The 24,323-nt window shown below is 44.0% G+C and overlaps 1 protein-coding gene across 1 annotated transcript in view; it reads right to left on the reverse strand.

The window, feature by feature from the left end:
• The window catches only part of FBXW8 (F-box and WD repeat domain containing 8), a 105,133-nt gene that overhangs the window by 15,837 nt on the left and 64,973 nt on the right, over positions 1 to 24,323 (reverse strand). Inside the window, exons 6-8 of the mRNA XM_014537699.1 lie at positions 24,067 to 24,263; positions 20,736 to 20,942; positions 3,586 to 3,713 (exon numbers count right to left, since the gene is read on the reverse strand). Of these exons, the coding sequence (XP_014393185.1) occupies positions 3,586 to 3,713; positions 20,736 to 20,942; positions 24,067 to 24,263 (532 nt within the window). The remainder of the gene's footprint in view (positions 1 to 3,585; positions 3,714 to 20,735; positions 20,943 to 24,066; positions 24,264 to 24,323) is intronic.

Consider the following 24,323-nt stretch of genomic DNA (forward strand, 5'->3'; position numbering starts at 1 on the left):
TGCAGTGTCACTATTAGATGCTAGTAGTTCACTCTTTATTGACAGATGGCACCTAAGTGCAGATTACTTATGATGCCGAATGTTTGTAGTTCTAAAATTGACCACTGGCATTTATCTGCCTAATTTTTACAGGTACTACGATTTTATGAAGTTTACTCAGATTTTATAGCCCTAAAGCTTCGAAATGGCGTCCAGTTCTAAGTCTGCTTTTATTAGTGATGATGATATTGCTAAATATATCAATTCTTGCTGTGAAGATGATGATTTTGTGGAAGATATTGAATATGCAACTTCATTTACTTGTGATTCATAATTTTTTTCCTAAACTGCTGTAAAATCAGCAAAAATGCCTTGGCAATTTTAGCATAGTTCCTAGGATATTGGTTGGCACTCAAAGGGTTAAAGCAACTATTGTAACTATATTCCATGAGGTAAAAGTAAAATGGTGCTCCGCTGGTGTGGCTCAGTGGTTGAGCATCAACCATGAACCAAAGAGGTCACAGGTTTGATTCCCAGTCAGGGCACATGCCCGGGTTATAGGCTCGATCCCCAGTAAGGGGCGTGCAGGAGGCAGCCCAATCGATGTTCTCTCTATGCCTCTCCCTTCCTCTTTCTCTAAAAAATCAATAAAAACATGTATTTTAAAAAAGGTAAAATAGTAAGAAAGACTGATATTTGGAGCAGAGAAATAGAAACTATGAAAAAGAACTGAATGGAAATTTTGGAACTCAAAAATACAAAATCTGAAATAAAAGTCACCGATGAGCTCATCAGCAGAATGGAGATGACAGGAAGAGCCAGTGAACCTGAAGTTACGCAATAGATACCATGTGACCTGAAGAAGTGGAGCTGGGAAAGAAGTGAACAGAGCTTCCATGATCTGTGGGACAATATTAAAAGGTCTAACATCCGCACCACCCACCTCTCACCAAAAAAAGAAACTCCTCGCAAATTCCACCTGTGTTTGCAAACTAACTCAAGCTGATTTCCTTATTTTAATGAAAAATTATTTTTGTCTTAACCTGGGACAGTTTTATGCATCTTTAGAGCCCATTTCATTCTCAAGTTATTTATAAAGTACTAAGAGAATGCACTGGAATTCAGTTTTTTAAGTTAAGAAAAAGGAGGGTCCAGGTTTTTAAAAATTGCATTAGCCATTAAGTAACAGTCTAGGATGTAGTTCTTTTCATAGCATCTGACCCCTTACTCCCGCTTTTGAAATAAAACATAAGCTGTACAAGCATGGGTGTGCCTCTCTAATGAGCTCCTACTCATAGCTATTAAGCCTTTGAGGGGAAAAACCTCATGATATTTCCCTGTACTACATTTAGAAGTTTAGGTTCCTTATTCCTTCCTTTTTCCAGATGTACAATGTTTAACCCCTGTGTTTCAAATTCATATCGCTTACCCCGCTACTCTGACTCATAGGAATAATCCTCCGTACGATGGTGCGACTCGGGCATACTCTGGTCAAACAGCTGGCACACAGAGGTAGGACTGCCCTGACTAAGGCCACTTAGGATGGCCCCCTCCCCCAACTCCAAGTCACTAGTCTGTTCTTTTCATCCACAGAGACAGAGGGTTTAAAAAATAACATTGGTTTACTAATAAAATGGGCTTAACGTGATCAAGTCTGGATTGCAAGATGACCACGAACTCTGCACACTGAGCAGTAGCTCCTCCCTGGCAATGGTCGCATGAGCAGGCAGCCTGCTCCGGAGTTAAGTCAGCCTTGCTTAACTCTGGAGTGTGTGTGTACATACACTTTAAATAACTCACTTAATTTTCACTTCTTTTTAAGTTTAACTGATTTGAACAAAGAAAATTTATCCTAAAATGCACTAGACTTTTTTTTATGGGGATACATAAAATATAAAGTTTACGATAGCAGTTGATGAATTAAAGGCACACAACTACCTAACGAAATGATTCTTGATGTTTGTGATTCCACTGCTTCGTGTTATCAGCAGTGCCTGGACCAGAACGGTCATCAGTTTGAAAATAGGCATTGACAAAAAAAATTATTCATTCCTGGATTCCTTTAAATTTTGAAAATGAACAGTATGCTAATAAACACTGACTTTATAATCATTCAAAGTGTGTGTACATTTTTGGGACACGCTGTATACACCACTCGGACTACCTGGCAGTCGGGGTGGAGCTGACAGTGGTCCCGACAGCCTGGCAGGCCCGTCCTCTAGAGCTGACTGGGCTAAGGCAGGCGGAAAGCAGGTTTCCGGGAGTCCAGCTGTGGCGGCCACCTACACGGCCACGCTGTAAACCTCACCGACAAGCCCCACCCTCTCGCCTGGACGCCGCAGCGCCCTTGCATGTGCTCTCCTGGAAAGCGAGGAGCTGCGAGGTCCCTGTGGGGAGACCCTATCAGATAAGCTTGGAGCCTTTGTGTAGCTCAGTCTGGAAACTAAAACGTGATGGTAAAACTACAAACTGACGTGTTTCATTTGCTGGGGCGCACGGGGCCACTTATCAAGCCTGGCTGGGGCTTTTTAAGAGGAAAACTGGACACACTGAGGAGTTCAATTCTCAAGCCTCGGAAATATCAGCCATGTTTGGGGGCCTTGAGAAAAACGATCAAGTATTTCCTTTCAGTAAAGCATTCTCACATTTTCTTTTGGCTCTAAGGGAAAGGGGTAGTGGAGGGGTGAAGGTCAGGAGTTGAAAATATTGTTTGACAAAATGATTATTTTTGCAAGTGCTGCACTGGTGCGGCAGAGATGTGGGGCTTGGCACGAGAGAGCCCCCGCTCGCGTCTGATCCCCCCGCCGAGCAGCCCACCACCTGCAGCCTGGGGCCAGCAGAGGAGGGGTGCGCAGACCCTGGCCTCCAGCCATGCCACCTCTCTTCAGGGCTGGATCAGACATGGCCTATCACCAGCCAAAAATTTAAAAAAGGAAAAGAAAAGACATGGGGAGAGGACATGGGGATGGGGAAAAAAACACTGAAATGTGGACATGGAGTCTTTTCAAACACTTTAATCCTTTCGTGCTGATGGCTCCTGGAGCGTCCGTGGCTGGCACGGGACCTGCACCGGGAAAACCCGACTCCCCGAGCCAATGCGCTGAAGAGAAGGCTGCTAATCACCTAAATAGGAACTGGAATCTGTTCACATGCGCCTCTTCCCCATCACCAGAGGGACACCACGGCGCTCGGAAACACACTCTTGACATCATTTGGCAGGCAACCCTATTTCGTTGAACATGATTCATCCCTTAGGTTATTGTTTTTAATATTAGAAAGTGAGCTTTTAAATGCCAAACAAATTTATTCCAAGTGGTCTCACTGGGCCTTCCACCAACTGCGTCCACCAAATGGCTTAAAAGACCACCTTCCCGTGGCGCTGCAGAAAGGAGGCAGAGACAGCGCCGTCCAACTATTACCTAATGCGAGACTGTTCTCCAGGTTCCCAGAGACAGCATCTCTGCGATGGGGCTGAGCACGGTGGACGGAGCCGTGGAGTGAGCACTGCGGAGTGTGAGCCGCGGAGGACACGCGTGAGCAGTGAGGCTGGGCGGCCAGGCCGAGACACAAACGGCTGTGGCTACAAAACCTGTTACTCAGACATACCTCCGGTCCATGTTGCCGCTGACCATGAGGTGGGGAGGGCTGTCCCTGAGGTTGACGCAGGTGAAGTCGCCAAGCGCATTGCCCAATTTCGAGAGGCAGCGTTCTGCTTCCAGGCTGTAGACCAGGATCTGGGGAGAAAGAACATGAGGGTGCCCTGTTATTAGTACATACAGCAGCCCTACATCAACACGCTTCACTTCAGCACATCCAGGCAGGGCCTTGCCCCAGCACCTAGTAAAGATGTTCTGCCACTAAATACCCTGACCTTTTCTAGGGAGTGAGATTGTAGGGAGAGGGCTGTTAGTATGATAGAAGGAAATGCAAAAGGAAAATCCAGAGAATTCCTTAGTCCAAGGTGCAAACAAACTCAAAAGACACAGAGAAAAATGCCAAATGAAGAAATTAGGTTTGCGTCTCCTAAGAGGAAACGAAGGTCACTGACTGCGCCTGGTTTGGAATCAATGGGAAAGCGAGCAGATCCAGAAGCGTGCAGCCAGCCAGCGCGGGTTCTCTTTCTTCTTCCGCTCCCTGTATTCATACCACGGAAGGTACAGGAAAGAACGGTTCAAGCATCCAGGAGGATGAAGCTTGCACAGTTAACCACTAGATGAGTCCTTTAGACTAAACGACAAACCCCAAGTCCTGGTCCCAATGCTTCTCTCTTCAGTCACTCTCCACTTGCTAATTTTAAGGAGCTCTGTTCCATAACGTATGGAGGCAAATAAGAAAGTGGTCTTGATCTCTAGACTATATATATATATTTTTTTAAAAATATTTTTTTTATTTTTTTTTTTTTTTTTACAGAGAGGAAGGGAGACGGATAGAGTCAGAAACATCGATGAGAGAGAAACATCGATCAGCCGCCTCCTGCACACTCCCCACTGGGTATGTGCCCGCAACCGAGGTACATACCCTTGACCGGAATTGAACCTGGGACCCTTGAGTCCGCAGGCCGACGCTCTATCCACTGAGCCAAACCAGTTAGGGCGACAATATATTTTTTTAAATGTAAACACTTCTGTGCCTTCTCTCCAGCAAAAGAAAAATAAAAGGATGATTCATAAATAATCTTTCTGAAGATTTAAGACTTCTACTAAAAAAAACTTAGTAATTCAGTTCAACTTAATTAACATGAACCACTTGCTTTGGGTCAGTCACTGTTTTAAGTACTGAGGACACATCTTGCCCCCAAATTCACAGTCAAAAACCTCCTCATCAACACAGTTCGGTGCCTACATTCCATTCTGTTGATCATGGGGTTAAAATCAATCACTGAACTCGAAAGTTTTAATATGAATATTTTGTAGCGAGTCTCCTCTCTTAGTACACATACGAAAATGTGCTTTCATTGTCATGTTAACCTATTCATTTATCAAGTATTAGTATACAGGTTCTTATTTTAGTATTGAGAAGTGAACAAATTGTCTCCACCTTGAACTTCATCAATCTCATTGTCAACACACATTTCTAACAAGTGAATCTTTAGAAATTCCTAATAGTCCAGGCAACACTACAATACTAACTATTGCTAACAGCATCTGGAAGAGGGCTATTTCAAACTTTAACCCATAAAGACTAGAGTAAGCAAACTAAATGTTATTTTTATGCAGTTGAAAATAAAAGTTTCTGAGAAAATTTCAACAATTCTAAAATATCCAAAATAAGATTCTTCTTCCAGGTAAGAACACAGTAATAATCAAATCTTCTATCTATAGTGAATAACATAAAAATTGCATAAAATCAGCTCCTGGAGAGAAAAAAATTAAAAACAGCAACTTCATGGTCTATCATAAAAGTAATATTTTACACTTATCATTATAGACCTTTCAGTAGGATTCTTGGACTCAATATATCTTGTGGGTGTTTTTTTTTGTTAATTCTCACCTAAGGATATTTTTTTCCATTGATTGTTTTTTTAAAGAGAGTAGAAGAGAGGGAAAGAGACAGAGAAAGAGAAGCACTGATGTGAGAGAGACACAGTGATTGGTTGCCTCCTGCACTGGCACCAATGGGGTCTGGGGATCGAGTCTGCAACTGAGGTACGTGCCCTTGACCAGATTCAAACCCGCAACCCTTTAGTCTGCAGAATGACACTCTAACCACTGAGCAAACTGGCTACGGCTCAATATCTTGTTTTTAAAATACTTCAACTTCTATAGTCAGAAGGTAGGCCTTTAAAATATACAATGTCCACGGTAAATATAAGGATTAAAATCTGATATTGAGTCAGTTCCTATTCTTTACTTTTTCTAGTTCTTTCTTTACAAGTGGATGGACCATGTCTGAGGGACACAATGAGGTTGCATCCCTCTGTGAAGAGCCTCTGCATAAAGACGTCTAAGCTATCAGACTCACGTATCTTCTACAATGCTTAGTAATTCAGTGAATCAGAACTATCCCAACAGTACCTGCACCATTACGTTTAGTTAAAGACCACAGAGATTAGAAAACACATTACCCATCTTGGAGGCGGTTCTTTCCATGTTACAAGTCCCTTAACGACCTTTACCATTCCTCCCCCTCCATTCCTCCCTCCCTCCCATACTCTCTCTCTTTTAATAAGGTTGAGCAAATGGGACTTCATTTTATCTGACTGCCACAGACTAGTGAGATTAATTATTCATGCTCACACTCTCCCTCTTGTTAAGACCATGCATTAGACTAATTTTCCTCTTTATTGCCCTAGTTGGGCTAGTCTCAACCCATGGCCACTTGACTCACCCTCAGAGGTGTATGGATATGCTGGAAAGAAGGAAAAAATTACCCATAGCTACAATCTTGGAGAAAATATTCTGCACTAATGCGACCGCCAAATCAATAGATGTTGCTGGGGATTTTTTCTTTTAAATACCAAGTGGATATTACAAAAGAGCTTACATAGTGATTACAGGGCACATTTTTATAGGAGTCAGATGCTTCTTCAAGAACTTTCTAAAACAGTGAAACCACGTTAAGAGTGGCATATATTTTGCAAAGATAACTACGAGAGATGCATTCTGGGTGGTTTTCCTTTCTCCTTAGTTTCCAGGCAGATGTAGAGGCACCTGATGGAAGCAATCATTGTTTGAAAAGAACTTCAGGGATCTTAAAGTATTTTCATAAACCCTAGTCTTAGAATCCTAACTCTGAATTTTGTTCAAGTTAATCTAACAGAACAGAATTACATAACGAAAGCAGTAACCTCCTGTGCATCCACCTCTCAGAGATAACCACTTCAACAGCTTAGTGTATATACTGCTAACTTCTTCTATACACATCTGTCTTGTGTCTACCTGTCTCCTCCCTCTCCCTGTATGTGTGTATAAAATTATTCTTTTCCATGAATGGGACTATTGCTCTACAATTTGGTTTTCCTACTAAATACCATGAGTGTTCTTTCCCCGTCAATACCTATAGGTAAACCTTGTTATTTTTAATGGCAGCATAGAATTTCTCTGTGGATATTTAATTCCATACTGGTAGATATTTGGGTTGTTTCTAATTTTTAGACAAAATAAATAATGCTGTAATTCGCTCAATAGCCAGTCAACAGTATTTATTAACCATCTTCAGTGGAGTGGGCACTGGAATGACAGGGACGGCGGATGACGCGCAGAAGCCTCCGCCTGCTGCCAGCTGAAACCACCCACCTCTCTGCCAGCTGGTGCGCGGCCACCAGCTGTCCTGCTCCTGCAGACGAGGGGCTCACCTCTCTGAGGAGACCCACCTTACAGCCATGTCCTAGCAGCTGGTGTTGTAAGCAGCAGGGACAGCCCTGTAGAGTCAGGAAGGAGCCACAGGCCCAACATCTGGGAAGCATCAGTCACTGTCCTGGTGCAGGAGGGCCCTGCACCCTCCAGGTGTGGCCTAGACCGTTTAGTGTGCCCAGGACTGGCTGTCCAACCAAACCCTCAAGGGAAGAGCTAAGAAGTAACTACTGTCCCTGCAGTGGGGTGAGCTCAAGGCAGGCCAACGTCCTCCTTCACACAGGAAGAACTGGATTTAGCACTGCAAACACATCCTAAATCTAAGACTGCTACCGACCCCATAACCTGGAACCACATGTATGCAGAAATCGCCATGAAGAGATTACAGAGCCTTGCAGCCTCCGACTTTTGGTCAGATGATGGTGAATGAAGAAAGGAACCCCTGTGTTTTCTTTGATTAAGTTTACAAAAATAGTCTTCCTCACGCTCACTTATCTGCCAAAGGCATTGCACGAACCTCAGTATCAACCCGAGCAGCAGCTCACCTGCTACGCACCCCAGCACTGCCCTTCCGAAGGGGTAGGAGTGGCCAGAAGGCTTCCTTATGAGACACAGCACTGAAGCAGCTTTGTGAGCTGCAGCTAACTTGCATATGGCCACTAAAGAGGGAGGGAGTGACGGAGCACAGGACTAGAGCTGCTGAGCTGGACTGAAGCAGAGTGAAGAATAAAGGGCATGGGGATTGATTGAAATTCTTGGAGATGACACAGTCTACCTACTTTCTTTTCTGATCCCTGATAACCTGCCTCCCTCACTACCACATATATTCTTCTCTTATGAGGGGGAAATCATAATAAGAAGCCAAATTCTAGAGAGTAAAGCAAATAACCCCCACACTCTGTCTTCCATTCCTATCAAGCTTGTGTTGTGCTCTCGCTGTGCCCTCAGCACACAGACCTCGTTCCTTCTGGTCAGTGCCAAAGGTACTTATGTCCACACACTTCATCTGGGGTTTCCAAGGTGCCACCTTAAACTGTGCCTTCGCTTCCTCTGACCTCTCCCCGACCTGTGGTTCTTCAGCACTGGGGCTAGGAGCGTCACCAAGGAAACTCATTTAGCAGGTCAGCTGAGGCTGTTACCAAGTGCCCGCCATGTGTAAAATGCTGTCCTAGACTGGGACTCTATGTTCCTTGTGAAAGCAATCCTATCATTCATTCTTGCAGCTTTGATTAAGGATGCAGCATGTGCCCGGTGCTCAGTATATAGACAACTGCTCAGTGCACGTAATCAGGGAAACCCAGAGCTTACCACTATCTGGGACACAATAAATACTCATTCCTTTTTTTTGCTTAACACCTGCCCCTTGCCTCCCCACCCCCCCCAATTTCTGGATGTCTAATCTTGCTACTGTCATGTACAAAGGAATACTTCATCCTACTCAAACAGAAGGAGGTTCCACAATAACCAGATTCTTGAACCATAATATCCAGATCCTACAACCCCCACCCTCCCCCAAACTGTGTCCAGTTCTGAAAATGTGGCAGACTAGAATGCCTGGAAAACCCTGCTGCTTACAAACGCTAAAAAGGCTGGATAAGATTTAGTATCAATAAACATTCCTTCAACCTATCTGTTTAAGTTCTAAGAAATCAGAAAAATTCTGAGGAGCCAAAAAAGGAGAACAGTGGCCTGGTCGGGTAGCTCAGTTGGTTACAGTGTCATCCTGATATGCCAAGGTTGTGGGTTCGATCCCCAGTCAGGACATATAAGAATCAACCAATGGATGCATAAATAAGTGGAATAACAAATCAATGTTCCTGTTCCCCACCGCCACCCTCCTCAAATCAATAACTAACAAGAAATAGAGAACACTAAACCCAGAAAGGGAAGAGAGCGCTCATGCGGGGGTGCTCTGGGACACCCGCCAGCACAAACAGAACACCAGACTGAGGCCTCTGCACAGAGCGGGCCCTTGCACGGCTCTGCACACCCAGTAAAAAGCAAGCTGCGGAAACGGTCTGTTCATTGGCGAAAAGAGCCTACCCGGAGGCTGCTCTGCCTCAGGTTCGGCTCAGGACAGAAAATGTTTGCCCTGGGGTGTGCTAGCACACATCCGCCCTCACCCAGGTTCAGAGGCTGAATGTATGCTCCCTGCAAGGCCAAAACCTCACGCCCAGTCATCTGTTTAAAGTACTTCCAGGTGGGTAACGTGCTCTGGTACCTGCAGAACTACTCTCAGGAGGAAGACCCTCTCAACCCAGGCCCCTTAGGACATCTACAATCACCATCAGCCAAATAGGAGCTCACAACAAAAACAGACTCCAAATACAGAAAGAAACACCTCATCCTACGCGACAGGCAGAAAACAAACAGAAGAATTCACTTCCAAGGATATCAGATAAAGAGAATGTTTACAGAAGTAAAAGAAGGTAGGGGTCAAAAACAGAAACATGACTAAATAGTTCTAAAAAAAGTAGACCTCTAGAAATTAAAAGGTTAATGAATGAGTTAAACAAGTAATTAAACAGAGCACAAGAGAGAATTCTGTGAATTGTAAGGTAGATTTTAAGAAATTGTTTAGAAGGCAACACAGAGAGATGGAGAAAGAAGATATGAATGGGCTGTGGACAGCACGGAGGAGACGTGTGGTCTAACACACACCTAATCTGAGCCCAGACAGAAAGAACAGAAAACGAGGGAGAGGAAAACTTCAACAACGGCTGAGAATTTTCAACTGAAGGAAGGAAGCATAAGAAACCCCAAACAGGAGAAGTAAAACAAAATCCACACTCAGGAGACATTAGAGTGAAACCGCAGAAAATTAAAAACAAGGAAAAGATCTTAAAAGCAGCCAAAAGAGAAAGAGCCGTAGAAGGAAATGACAATGAGACCAACAGCCAACATCTCAGTGGCATCAGTGGAAGTCACAACCACTAATCTCTTCAAGGGGCTGAGAGAAAGTGACTGTTAGCCTAGAATTATAAAGGACTAGCGAAGCTGCCTTAGAATGAGGGTGAAATAAAGACTTTTTTAAAAAAATTAAAACATGAAGAACACTTGTTTACAAAAATGGAGGACAGTGGCCTGGCCGGGTAGCTCAGTTGGTTACAGTGTCATCCTGATATGCCACGGTTGTGGGTTTGATCCCTGGTCAGGACATATAAGAATCAAGTAATGGATGCATAAATAAGTGGAATAACAAATTGATCTTTCTCTCTCCCCCTTCCTTTCTCTCTCTAAAATCAATAAATAACAACAACAACAAATAGAGAACACTAAATCCAGAAAGGGAAGTGAGCTCTCACTAAAGGAACTTCTAAAGAACACGCTTTTGGAAGATGGTCCAGAAAAAAAAGGTCTGACATGCTGAAAGGAATAGTAAGCAAAGATTCAGGTAAACGTGCATAAAAGTATACAAGTACTGACTATATACAACAACAACAGTGCTGCTTTGGGATTAAAGAAATGGAACAGACTGTATCCTGCCCTATTATTCCAAGCAGCTGGGGGCCCTGACTCAGGGCGATGAACCACAACCAGAGGACGCAGGTGCACAGGGGACCCCTCCAGCACTGAGTCTGGAGTGAATGGAGGCACCCTTGGACACCTGTACTCTGCTTGGCACACAGGAGAGACTCAGTATGTATTTGACGAAAGAATGAATAAATGCTACACATCTCTGCCTGTACTTACAATTATAGGAGAATGATAACGGGCCTTACAGTAAGATGTGCTCCATGCGTGCAAATGAGCACAGTAAGTCAATTTGCTTTCCACCAAGAGCAACATATTTAGATGATTCAGAAGTGGGAGGTACAGTTTCACTTGGTACAGATCTTGAAGTACAAGACTAATAATGCTCATTTTTTTTAAAATAAAGGAAAAAGACCTCCCATTCTTGGGGTAGATTTTACTCAAGTAAACAACCCAAACTGCTATTCTGTCCCAACATAAATATGACCCACAAAATGTAAAAAAATTTCACTACAAAAAATGCAGGGTCCACATATTGATGTCGACATACAAAGATAAGTGAACAGTCCCTATAAATTCACAGATGAGCTAAGATTTAAAAAAACGAGAAAGACAGACAATTGCAAGGGAGGGGGAGCTAGTGAGAAAAGAGTAAATCATACACAAAACAGCCAATAAAAAAATAAAAAAGCAGTTAATATACATGAATAATGGATGTCTGATTTAAAAGCAGTTTACTCCGATATGATGTAATTTTTGACAATCAGCCAGAGAGACTATTTTGTAAGTCCTTGCCAAAGATAAGTCAGAGAGCGTGAGGCCTGGTAACAGGCGTATCTGTGAACATGTGGAAAATGACTTTCACCACCATCCCAAAGGTGACTTTCTGTTGGCAAACAAAAACTTGCCTCTCAGGTGCACTTAGCAGCAGCCACCAGCAAGACGCAAAGCTGGAAGAAGCAGACCCCCGACAGCACAGACCCCTGAACCACAGCACCCCCTTCACAGTTTCCATGATATGCTCTGGCACCGTCCACGCTCAACTGCAGCACAAAGGGAGGCAGCCTGGGCTGCTTTCATGTTTAAGTTTTAATTGGAGTGACAAGCCCGCAAGGCCAAGATATTTCAGGGATGGGACGGTGTTGCTGAGCATCGCCAGGCGCTGGGTAGGCAAGGCCCGTGTGCGTTCCCCACCACCACGTGCCAATGCACCTGCAACCCCCGCTGTTCCAGGACTGGACTCTGCCCGGGAAGGCTCTGCCAATCACCGCAGACTGTGCCAAACTCGGGGGCTTTGTGATGTGGGCAGATGTCTACAAAGGACCAGAGCGAGGCCAAACCAACACCTATTGTGACCTAAGCCTGAAAGAAACCCGGAGAGCAAGAGGACGCTCCAGTGCAAATGCAGGCAAACACAACCCAGCTCCCCCGACCACACACCCGTCGGTGCTGGAAACAACAGGGAAGGCAGGTCCACTCCGTGGAGTGAGAGAAGCTCTTGCTTGGCGTCGGGAACCTCCTCAGACGATCTCTGTCCTAGCGCTAGAGTAAGAAAAGAGACCACAAGAGAACTGGCTCCTGCAGACATAAAACGAGCAGGAGTGCTCACGGCCCCGGCGTTTAGTTCAATGACGAGATTATAATTACTATGCAAATGTATGACTGAAGCTGAAAATCCTCACAGCCTCCTTTTATGCTCCCAACAGGCCTCATCATAATAAAGAGCATGGACAGTTTCTAAGCGCTTCACAAATATTAATGAGACGTAACTAATCATGGCCCCCAGGAGAAAAAAAGTTAGTATTAAATCTACTTTATATTGGGAGGAAGACTGAGGCTGCAAATTATGAAATGAATTCTTGAAAATTAAAGGCAACTTGAATAATACTTTTAAAATGGGAAGATTACATGTGAGATGACTGTGATATAAAGATGACTGTGTATGAAATTCAGGATATTAGACTGGCTTGAATATCAATTTTCTATTCACTAGCCTGGCAACTGCTGGTCTGGCCCCAAGTTAGATCAGACAAAGGCTCAGAGGTGGACAGATAGAATGTGGCTAACACCAGAGAACTAAAACAAGTGACAGCTGATGGAGGAGCGTGAAAAATGACAGCGAGCAGTGAGGACCTCTGGTGTAGGGCAAAGAGTCTACCCATGGGCTCCCCTTCGTACCCCGGAGGCATAACGCCCCTTTAGCACTGCCTAAGGGGCAGGATTGTACCAGCACAGACATATGCTTAGCTGCACTTTGCACATAAAGAACATTATAAATAGTAGCTGTCTGGATATACATCCAAAGCACGCAACCTATTCTACAGTGTTAGCACGCAACCTATTCTACAGTGTTAGCGTTCTTACTCATAGAGCAAAAGCAAACATTCCCAACAGCCCTCCCCTTGATCTTCATTAACTGAAAAACAAACTGACTTTTAACCCTTTAACAAACCTACTTGCTCTTGAGCCCTGGCAGGAAGAAACCAAAGCCATGCCTATCCATAAAATGGAACAAAAGCAAAGCCTAACTCCAAGTTCACAGTCTCCCATGGGTGAGAAGTGGTGAACCAGGATGGAAATTCCACATAAATCATTGGGAAAGCCATTAGAAAAAGTAGGCCCTAAATAAAATTCTAAGCTTAATTCAAAAGACAAACAAGAGAAAGGCAATGATCAGCATACACTTCAATGTAATGGTCTTGGGAGCTTGCTCAGAGCTTCAAGAATACTGATCAATGGTTTTTGAAAATTAGAAAATGATACAAATGCCATTGGTATACAAATACTATGCAACTCTGAATGCAGACGTAAGATATTTAAGGCACAGAGCCAGCCCTCTCCACAAGGGTTTGCATCTCAAGGCTATTACACCAAGTGACTCAGCAACCGCATTGGTTCTGCAGGAAGCTGAACGGACTTGTCCCTTTCTATTCTAAATGCATTATTTCAAATCGGCTCTTGGGAAAATGAATCTGGTGAAGAATCACAGGAGCTATCACTACAAAATGACTTGAGCACAGTTCCCACACCAGCCAGGGTACCTGTGCTCCAGCCAGCCTGGATCACCCCACTGCTGCTTCCTGGACCCCCTGGGAACCCGCCCTGGGAACCCGTCCTCCAAGCCCGTTGCCTCTGCCTGAACTGCCTTCTTGCCCAGGTTTTCCTGATGAACTCTAACCTGCCCCCAAAGCCAGTGGGGATGGGGAGGTACTGGTGTTCAGTATCTAACAAGCACATGACCTACCTTTCCTATGTAAGTAACTTGCTGAAGGTTTATCTGGCTCAATCCCCAAAGGTTACACCACTACCTTGACTTAGTGGAAAATACTTTTCCCTGTATTTATTTTCTACGAGGTCATCACTCTCGCAAAGGAGTGGTTCAGGCTCCTAGAGCATGTTCAGCTTCCTAAGCAGCGACAGCATTCCAAGAAATGCTTCCCACAGAATCGCCATCGTGTTACGGAAGATCAGAGTGGCCAGGTCCTCAATGGTCCCCAGTTGAGGTTTCTTGTCTGTCCTGAGTAACCCGGGGGTTCTGTGAGCTGTCTCGGGGTTCACTCAGCACGGGAGGAGAACTTCATGTATTGTGAAATTACACTAACAATTATATCACTTACTGATATCGTTTTAATACTAAACCATGTTCTAGTATTAAAACAATCCTCTGAATGTTCAATCCTCATCAATTTATCCGTATAATTTCATTACTTTGGAATTCAGCAAACTGCTGTGAAGGGCTCCCTGTGACCTGATGTCCATCTCAATGTGGAGGAAGCAATACAAATTGCTAAGTTGCTGAGGAACACAAGGCTGAGAGCCCTAAGGCAGATGTCATTCTGGATTCATCTCCATGTTTCCAGTGCCAATCAGAAATCTAGCATATAGCATGTGTTCAATAAATAGTCATTAGCAATGACAGTAACCTAGGCAACAAAAACGAATCCTTCTGGTAGTCAACATCACTCAATAATCTAGAAAACTGGTCTCAAAGGACTATCTTCCTAAACTTCTCTAAGAAGAAAGTGAAGATAAAACATTTTAAAGGTTTAAGGAGAAAGTGAAATGAGGCATATACTTTGTGAACTTTCCATTTTAAATTATTCACCCTGCGTGTAAAAGACCGAGTTTTTCATTCTTCTCTGGAATGGAACCTTGAACAAAAGCAGAGGTGGGCTGCACATTTGGGGTAGGAATGGGAGAATGTGGTCGGAATCCGTGAGCACTGCGTGTCTGATTCCAAGCGTTCTCCCAGACAGTTATTTCAACTCGTGACGAGTGCAAGCAACCAATCCAGAGTCTTTCCACGTCCGTGTGAAGGGAATGATTACCATAAGAGACGTTAGCAATTATTTTCCAGCGTGATGTAAGCTGAGGCAGCAGCGCCAAGGCAGGCAGCGTCCTTGTCAAACACATCCCAGCCTCAGGATTACTTCACTCGCATCCCCCTGATTACGATGCGCGCTGCGTGCTGCTAAATACAACCTGCCACTGAATGCCAAGTACTTCCAAACTAAATTAGGAAATATGTCCAAATACATAGAATGATGCTAAGAGCCCTAAGTGGGTCTCTCTCTTCCTTTATGAGGCATGAGACTCGTTGTCAACATAATGCTCTTAAATGAGGCAATTCTACCTTCTAACCCTCCACATCTGAGAGCAAAATTTAATTCAGGCAGCAAAAGAATTAATGATATGGTATCATACACATACATGTTTTCATTGGTGGAAGCATTTTTGACAGATTCAGAAAATATGAGACACAGAAACACATCACAAAGGGGTGTTTGGGCACAGAGGGCTAGGGCGGACTTGACACGGATTTCTGCACTGCAGCGGGAGGAAGCAGGCCATTGCTAAGTAGTACTGAAAGCAAAGACCTGTGAAGAGGCCTTCTCACCGCATACCCCTGGCCCGCAGGACATAGGAAGTGATGAAGAAGTTCCAAGTTCCTGCCCAATCATTTCTATCAGCAATAAACATCGCCCTTGGGGAGGTCTCGTTAGAGAAGAGTAGGGTGATGGATTCCTCGGCCATTTCAGAAGCCTTCAGTCACCCAGCAGTTCCAATGGGGGAGCAGCTCAACACAACTCCGCAGGTAAAGTAGGAAGTTTCTACCACCTAATCACTTCATCCGGAATTCACGGAACGTGGATGCTGGACAGAAGCCCAGAGGTCACGTGCCTACCCCTCTTCATTTTACATAAAAGAGGCGAGTTGGCTCACCACCTTAGAGGAACCATGGACTCTCCTTCAAATGGCACCAACTAAGCCAAGAAGGACACACATATCAGTGCGTGTTGCAGCTCCTCCCCACCTGACGGGGCCTGAGAAGGCTGTTAGTCCCACAGTCCCACTGCACTGGTTCTAGGTCAGTGGTTCTCAACCTTCCTAATGCCGCGGCCCTTTAATACAGTTCCTCATGTGGTGGTGACCCCCAATTTCATTGTTACAAATTGAACATAATTAAAGCATAGTGATTAACCCCTAGAGTGCCGGGGAGCATGATCTCGCTCCTCCTGTCTTTCGCCAAAAGTGCCAGGAGCGCTATCAAAGCTTCGAAATGGCGTCCAGTTCTAAGTCTGCTTTTATTAGTGATGATGATATTGCTAAATATGTCAATGTAGTAAAGGTTTCCTTAAGTTTTTGAATATGTAACTTCATTTACTTGCGATTCATAATTTTTTTCCTAAACTGCTGTAAAATCAGCAAAAATGCCTTGGCAATTTTAGCATAGTTCCTAGGATATTGGTTGGCACTCAAAGGGTTAATTGTCTCATTACTTCTATTATTATTTGTGGCTGTGGTTAGATCTATGTTCTCCTAAGTCCAAAATATATAATATACATCAGTAAGTTTTTACAAAGTATTTAGAACCAGCGGTTCTCAACCTGAGGTAAAGCCATGTGATTTGAAATGAACCACTCATCCTAAGTAGCAGAGCTACAAAATAATTTACTGAACAGTAAGAGCAGACAGACCTCTGTATAGTCCTCTGGCCTCACTTTGTTGTGATCTTTCTGTAAAGCCTGTGAGAGAAAAGATGTCCAGGAACTGCCAGGGAAATGGGGTGTTCTGCCACCTGCCACTTTCCCAGGGATGCCGCCATAGAGGCAACAGCCATCAAAATAAAAAAGGCATGAACCCCTTTCACTCAGCAAGTCCACTCGGAGGAACTAACCCTATAAACACATTCATGTGGGCCAAGTGTGGTTCACAGCAGCAAAAGACAGGGAGCAATGTAGCATGCATCTAGAGGGGGCTAGCCGAACTCATCAAGCTCCATTCACAAGGTGCGGGGCCATAACATTGCAAACAGCAAAACAAAACAAAACAATATCCAAACACCAGGAGGAAATGATCTTTAAGAAGTTTTGTTGCAGGAAAAAGCAAGGTGCAGAACAACAATATAGTATTTTACCATTTACATTTTTGAAAAAGAGGGGACTGAGGATATACCTAGGTAATTTGCTTACATGTGCATAAAATATCTCTGGAAGGATGTACACGAAACTAGCAACACTGACTTGCCTCCAGGAAAAGAAACTGGGTGGCAGGTTGAAAGGAGTGGGGAGGGGCCATCCCACTGCACATCCTTCCTTGTCAGATCTGTTGATTTCTGAATCAGGTGAATGCATTACCTCGTTTTAAATTACTCTTTAAAAAACACACAAAAAAAACTATGTTTAAAAATCTGATCTTTTAACAAAAAGTGAAAATAGACAATGGTCATTTTTTCTACGACTTTACTTGGGCAAAGAAAATGCTGGCGATTCCAAGTGGGGTCCCTAGTCCTGGCCTCTAAATTCAAAAGTCTGGGAAGTTCTGTGCCATAAGCAACGGAGATGTGCAGAGCACGAACTCTCTCTGGTCCTGGAACACACGGAGCTGGAAAGGATCAAGCCAGCTGTATTCACAGGCCTTTTCTTAAGGTTCAATAGGTGCGTTTTGCTACATTACTTGGTCTCATTTCCTTGGAAAACTGTTTATTGACAGAGCTGGGTTACTTGACGAGCACCAGTTTGCTGAAATCTGTGCGTGAGGCTGTTTCACACTCCAGTGCCAGGAACACAACTGGTGCTCTGTGGCTCTCTGTGCTGAACGCGCACACGATGGCTGGCTAGCTGGATCTATGAGTGGATGGACTTGAACCATTATTATTTGATGCTCTGACAGCTGTGGTGCCTATAAAATGCTAATGCGATCATCGTATGGGGCAAGGATATCCTCCAACTAAACAAAAATAACACCTCTGGAGTACTTCTACAGGTTAGAGAAACTGCAGTTCCCAACTCAAACGTATTTTATATCAACATTTGGACTTCGCTGTCTGTTTTTATCACAGTTAATCAATAATGGACTCCAGCTAAGCCCCAGCTCTGTATCAGGTACAAACGAAGATAAGCCAAACTCTCTGTTCTCATAAAGCCTTCATCTGATTCCGAGTTACACAGGCCAGAGGCGCAAACACAAACCCCCATGTGGACGTAGCTCCAGGCAAACTCTACTGCTAAGAGTCTGACACCAACCTAATCAAACGTGCCGGGACACACGCTGCCAGGCCCAGCACAGACACAGCCAAACGGCGCTCACAGCAGAGCAGCCCTGAGCACCACCCATGCAGCTCCCTGGGAGTTACGACATGACATCCTAGGACAGCAGCAGGATGACATGGCTTAGCGCACACAGAGATGTTCCAGGACAATTACGTTTCTTAAAAATGCAGGTTCTTCTGAGGAAGCAGAAAACCCATTAAACACAATCAGATGGAGAGTCCTGCCTCTGCAAAAAAGGGAAAGTTTCATAGACAAAAGCTTGGCTTCCCTCACATTCGAGTGGGTGGCATTCATGTTGGAGAAACATCTCAACACAAAGTTATTACTAACAACAACCAGCCAGCCACCCACAAGTGTTTGAAGGCTTGCTGTTCTGCGCACAAAATATTTGGGTAACTAACTGCTACTGTCAGATTTCAAAGGATGCTTCAACAAATGCTGTAGCAAATTTACTTCCACTTTTAATTTTAAAATAGCCATGAAAATACCAGTAACAAGTTATTTGAGAGAACACATTTTAAAATAAATTTCCATAAAATTAAGGTATTAATAAGCAGATTCTTATAATTAATGCTTTTAATTGGGTTGGAAATTTTCAGAGGCATCCACAAAAGTGCCTCCGTACCATCGATATCTAAAGGATGCTCCCAGTATGATTTTGTGCTGAACTCTCCCTTTAACTGGTTTCTCAAATATATCCACTATGATTGTATCAAAATATAAGACTGTATAGAAATAAATCTACTTAGATAAGTCAAAGAGAAACAGGATCTGCCAGATGAAAAATTTATTGAAAATATGGAAAATTTTAACCAGGCTAGTATTACGTATCTCTATCCCCTCACTACACTGAGACTTGAGAAATAAATGAGATAACCCAAACTTGAAAGCATAATGGATGAAAAATTAGAAAGCAAATCCGCAGTCTTTCTTCTCTCAACAAATGAGCTCACCAGGGATCGGAAAAGAAAGTTTTTTTAAAGCCCTAGAAAGGAAACCGCCTTCAGAAAGCATTTGCTGTCCCCTTCCCCCACTTCCTAGGAAGGCAAAACACAGGAGTTAGAGCATCGCAAACTTGTCAGCCGACAGATGCTGACATATGCACTCCTCCAGCACAAAGGGAGGCCCTTCTCTCAGTGAGGCTGCAGGAAGCCACAGGCCTTTCTAGTGCCTTATCTATCTTACTGGATGAAGAACATAATTAGAATCCAGGACGCTTCAAATCTTTGAGTACCTACTAAGTTGCAAAATCAGTGAACCCCTGATAAATGAGACCTGACCTTACAGGTGACTTACACGTTAGGGGAAACTGTAAAAAAAATCACAAACGGAGGCCAGCATTGAACTACGACTGGTAGAAATACCAGGAGGCACACAGTGATGATTAACTGTCACACGCCAGGCATGACGCTTAAAGCTTTACAGACATGTTTTCATCAATCTGGTAATTCTATGGTGTAGGTACTGTTATGAGCCCCCTTTTACAAGTGAGGAAACTGAGCCCTAGCCGGTTTGGCTTCGTGGATAGAGCATCATCCCGCGGACTGAAGGGTCCGGGTTTGATTCTGGTCAAGGGCACATGCCTGGGTTGTGGCCTTGATCCCCAGGAGGGGGCGTGCACGAGGCAGCCAATCAATGATTCTCTCTCATCATTGATGTTTCTCTCTCTCCCTCTCCCTTCTTCTCTGAAATCAATAAAAATATGTTTAAAAACAAATGAGGACACTGAGGCCTACAGAGGGTTAAGCAACCTGCTTCAGGCCACACAGGGCAGCAGGCCACAATAGTGCCATGGAGAAGGCCTCTGTCCTCAGGAGGAGGAGCTGCCAGAGGAGCCAATGCGCAGAGAAGTTTCTTCCTGGGATCACACCACTGCCAGGGGGTCGAGAGAAGGCACATTGAAGGGAAAACAAAATAAAACTTGATCCCTCTCCCCCCTGACCCCACTGGAGGAGAAAGAGACTTCCATAAATCAACTTTAAGACTTTTCAGACTAAGTACTTGGCCTACAGTCAGGATAGTAAAACGCTAGGTAGTGATTACATTTAGTAATCATGCAAAGAATTTCAATTAAAAACTTTTCTCCCTGCTTCTGGCTCAGAGTATCAGAGGTACTTTTATGCACTGTTGGTGAGAATATAAATTTTGCTGCAACCTTTTTTCTATAAAGGTATGCTTTCCGGTGTATAAATGTACCTATATTCTAGATGGATATCTATTAGAAATTATCAGTTTTGTCTGTGGAGTGGGGTTGGGGAAAAGGAGGAAAAAAGAAACAATTCTTTTCACCTCATATCCTTTTCAAGTGCTTGAATTCTTTTGCCATGCTAAATATATATTTCCCGACTACATCTTGGAGCTTTAATTTTTTAAATTGCCTTCTGAAAAATAAAAACTGATGTTCTATTTTGTTAATTGCATGTCTTGCTATTTGTACCTTGTTTCCTTCGTGCACCCATCCTAGACTCTTCACTCCAAAAGCAGCCTGGTTGGCCGAAACATCCAGACAGGTGACGGGCTGCCCGTAGACATGGTGGAGGGTTCTGGCAGAGTCGTCAGCCTTTAGCAGGTACACCAGATCTCCAGCAGTGGCCACTGCCACAGGGTACCTTTCGGTATCTGGAACTATTTCAAGGTAGTCAACCTGGAAAGGATAAGGGTTATTTAGTCCTTCAGGTTCCACATACAGTTCATCCTGACTTGGTCAAAAGTATATAGTTCCTGCTACATGTCAATGAGAAGACCAGCAACTCCACAGAAAAAGACGGGTAAAGGGGCAGTTCACAGGAAATGACACACGGTTCTTAAAGAAACACAATACACTCCTAATAAGAAAAATATAAAGTAAAAATTCACCGAGGTACCATTTTCACCTGTCATACCAGTAAAGATCACATTGTCTGCTGAGACACTGGCCTGGAAGTGAAGGGGACGACCACATGATGGGTCCCCCTACAGTTGGTGGGATGTAATCTGGTCCAATGTCTATAGAGCAGTGGTTCTCAACCTTCCTAATGCTGCGACCCTTTAATACAGTTCCTCATGTTGTGGTGACCTCCAACCATAAAATTATTTTCATTGCTACTTCATAACTGTAATTTTGCTACTGTTATGAATCGTCATGTAAATATCTGATATGCAGGATGTATTTTCATTGTTACAAATTGAACATAATTAAAGCATAGTGATTAATCACAAAAACAATATGTAATTATATATGTGTTTTCCGATGGTCTTAGGCGACCCCTGTGAAAGGGTCGTTCGACCCCCAAAGGGGTCGCGACCCACAGGTTGAGAACCGCTGCTATAGAGGGAAATCGGCAACACTTTCCACAATGTCAAATGCACTTAGGCTCTGACCCAGCAAGTTCCTTCCAGGACTTTCCATACAAATAAACTTGCATTAATCAAAACCATGTGTACAGGTTATTGGCTAAAGCTTTACTTTTTCATCACTAAAAACTGGAAAATGCTAAACGGACTATAAATAACTGACAGTCCATATTTGCGCTGAAATACCACGCAGTCTTGGGCAAAAGCATGAAGACAGTCTTCATGAACTGATACTCATTTGGGCAGAGAGCAAGGAAGCAGGGTAACGGATTCCCAGTGTGCTAACGTGTGTGCATGTGGGCAGAGGAAGGGTGTGATGTACTTGGCTTGTACATGCATAAATCTTCTAATCATGGCTGCTTTCAAAGAGGGAAGAGTTGAGGGATGGGGTGGAAATGTTGTTACTCACTGTAAACTTTATTGGATCTTTTAAATTCTGAACCCATGCAGGTGTAATAGTTATGCAAAAGTATCTTTAAACCAGAAACTGAATAAAATTCACTCAGTTCCAAATGGGCAAAAATCACATTTTAACATCTGTGTAAATACCAAAACTGCGTTGCTAAAAGGTTAGAAATATCTGAGTTACCTGCTCTCTCCAGGCTTCAATGCCATCGGGAGCAGGAAGGCCACGACCAACAGCCTTTTTGTGCCATGCCCTTCTCTAATCTGCATGTGTAGGGGAGGTCCCTTCAAGAATAATGTGCTTTTCTAGATCCCTGAGTGGCACACTCCCCCAGTGTAGTTTACCACCGGTTCTCACCTCCCTGAGTAAATTCTGAGAGTGCGACAACAGGTGAGCCAAGCCATTCAATTATGAAAATCCACGGTGTAAAAGGACAGTATTGCCCTGAAAACAAGATAACTGAGTCCAAAGCCTGAATGCTGAGGGCCGTCCAGGGGAGCTGGAGACAGAGAGCGAACATCTGGGTGGCTCTGCTAATCCTCGGCCCCTCGTCCAAAGCCCAGGGCCCATCACAAAGGCTGACGTTCTAGGCTGACATCACAAACACGGGAACGCTGCCACTGCGATTCGGGGAGCCTATCTGGGGAAGACAAAAGGACCCATCGCTCTAGGCCAGGGGTGCCTGCCAGTGACAAGGCAGCCTGTGGCCACCCCGCACGCAGGGTGAGAAATAACACATAAAGTGTTACAGCACCCGCCTCCAGCTTGCTCCCTCTCTCCAGTCTAAAAACCATTTCTTACTTTCCTAAGACTGACATCCTCAGCCCAGCCGTGTAATTTCATCTTCATGTTGGATTTTGGACAGACCAAGACGCTCTGATTGGCAGTGGCTGGGCCACTGCTGGGAGCTGTAAAACTACTTCAAAAAGCATCCAGTCTGTGCCAGGATGCCACTGATTGCCAAGGCAGGATTTACATTTTATAGAGGGACTCACATCTTAAGTAATTGTCTGAGTTCATATAATTGTTGCCATTCTACAGTGTTCTTTAGTCAAAGACCAGATAATAAGCACGATAGAAGTTGTGAAAACAAACAAATATGGTTCTTTCACATTTTTCTAATAAAACCCAAGATGGGAGAACAGCCGCAGGCAGTTTGGGGGAACACTAGACCCGAACTGCCGAGACTGGCTCATTAGAGGGACAAGCAGCTTATGGAGGTGAGGCAGTAACACGCGGCTTTTTAGTTATTCAGTCTAATAAGATTCTCACCAGGAGGAAAGGGAGAGGAAGAGGATTTGTTCCAGGTCAGGCCATCAATTTATTCTTCAATGTTGGCTCTTCTGTTCACTCTCCTACTAGTGCCAAAATCAGGTTTGTTTAAATTAAACCAGAATTCAGCACAGATTTAAACTTCCTTCTACCAGCAAATCACCTGCTACCATTAGAATGCAGAGGCTCACGTACAACTGAACTCAGAAGCAAGCTCCACGTAAAGAACTCTTTACGGCTGGCTCAGCTTCACACACGACGTCCTGGAACATGACACCGACTTTACCAATTTTCACACAGGAGCTACTTTTACTTCCAGGTGAAAAAAACTTGGGGTGACAAAAGCTGAGGATGGAACCCTCCTTGCCATAAGGACTGGGATAATGTCACTGAACTCATTTTCACTTCTGTATGAGGCCAGAAGCTGACCTTAGATTTCGAGGGGTGGACGTCCTGTGAAAGCGGACGAGGACCATGGCAATGAGACACTCTAGCCCTGAAGTGAGCTCTGGGTCCGAATCACACTTCCTGACTCTGAGGCTGGGGCTGGTCCAGTCACTGCTCTAAGTTTCTCTTGGCTTCTTGGTAAACAGGGAAAATGATAGTACCTATTTCGCAAGGCAGTGGTGAGATTTATGGATGTGAGGCCCACAAGGAGTCCTGAGTGAGTGGGAGCTTCCCACATCATTACTATTTGTTTATATTAGATTCAGAGGTTCTAAGAATGAAAAATAAAATGACCAGACTGAAAGCTCACCAGTTTCTGAACTTCGAATTCTGCAGCTATTTGCCAATATCCTTCCTCATTGGGATGCAACATCACAACATCGAAAGCAGAAGCCGTGGCAACAGTGGCATCTTCCTGGCTGAGGGCTAGTGCCTGTATTCTTGCATCATGCTCAAAGCGGTGAATAGGATATTTTCCAGTCCTTAGATCCCAAATATTAAGAAATCCTATGTAGAAAAAAAAATGTATGTAGATAGCTACTTCAATGTAATTATAAAATAACAATT

Source organism: Myotis brandtii, unplaced genomic scaffold, assembly GCF_000412655.1.
Source record: "Myotis brandtii unplaced genomic scaffold, ASM41265v1 scaffold181, whole genome shotgun sequence".
NCBI lineage: Eukaryota > Metazoa > Chordata > Mammalia > Chiroptera > Vespertilionidae > Myotis > Myotis brandtii.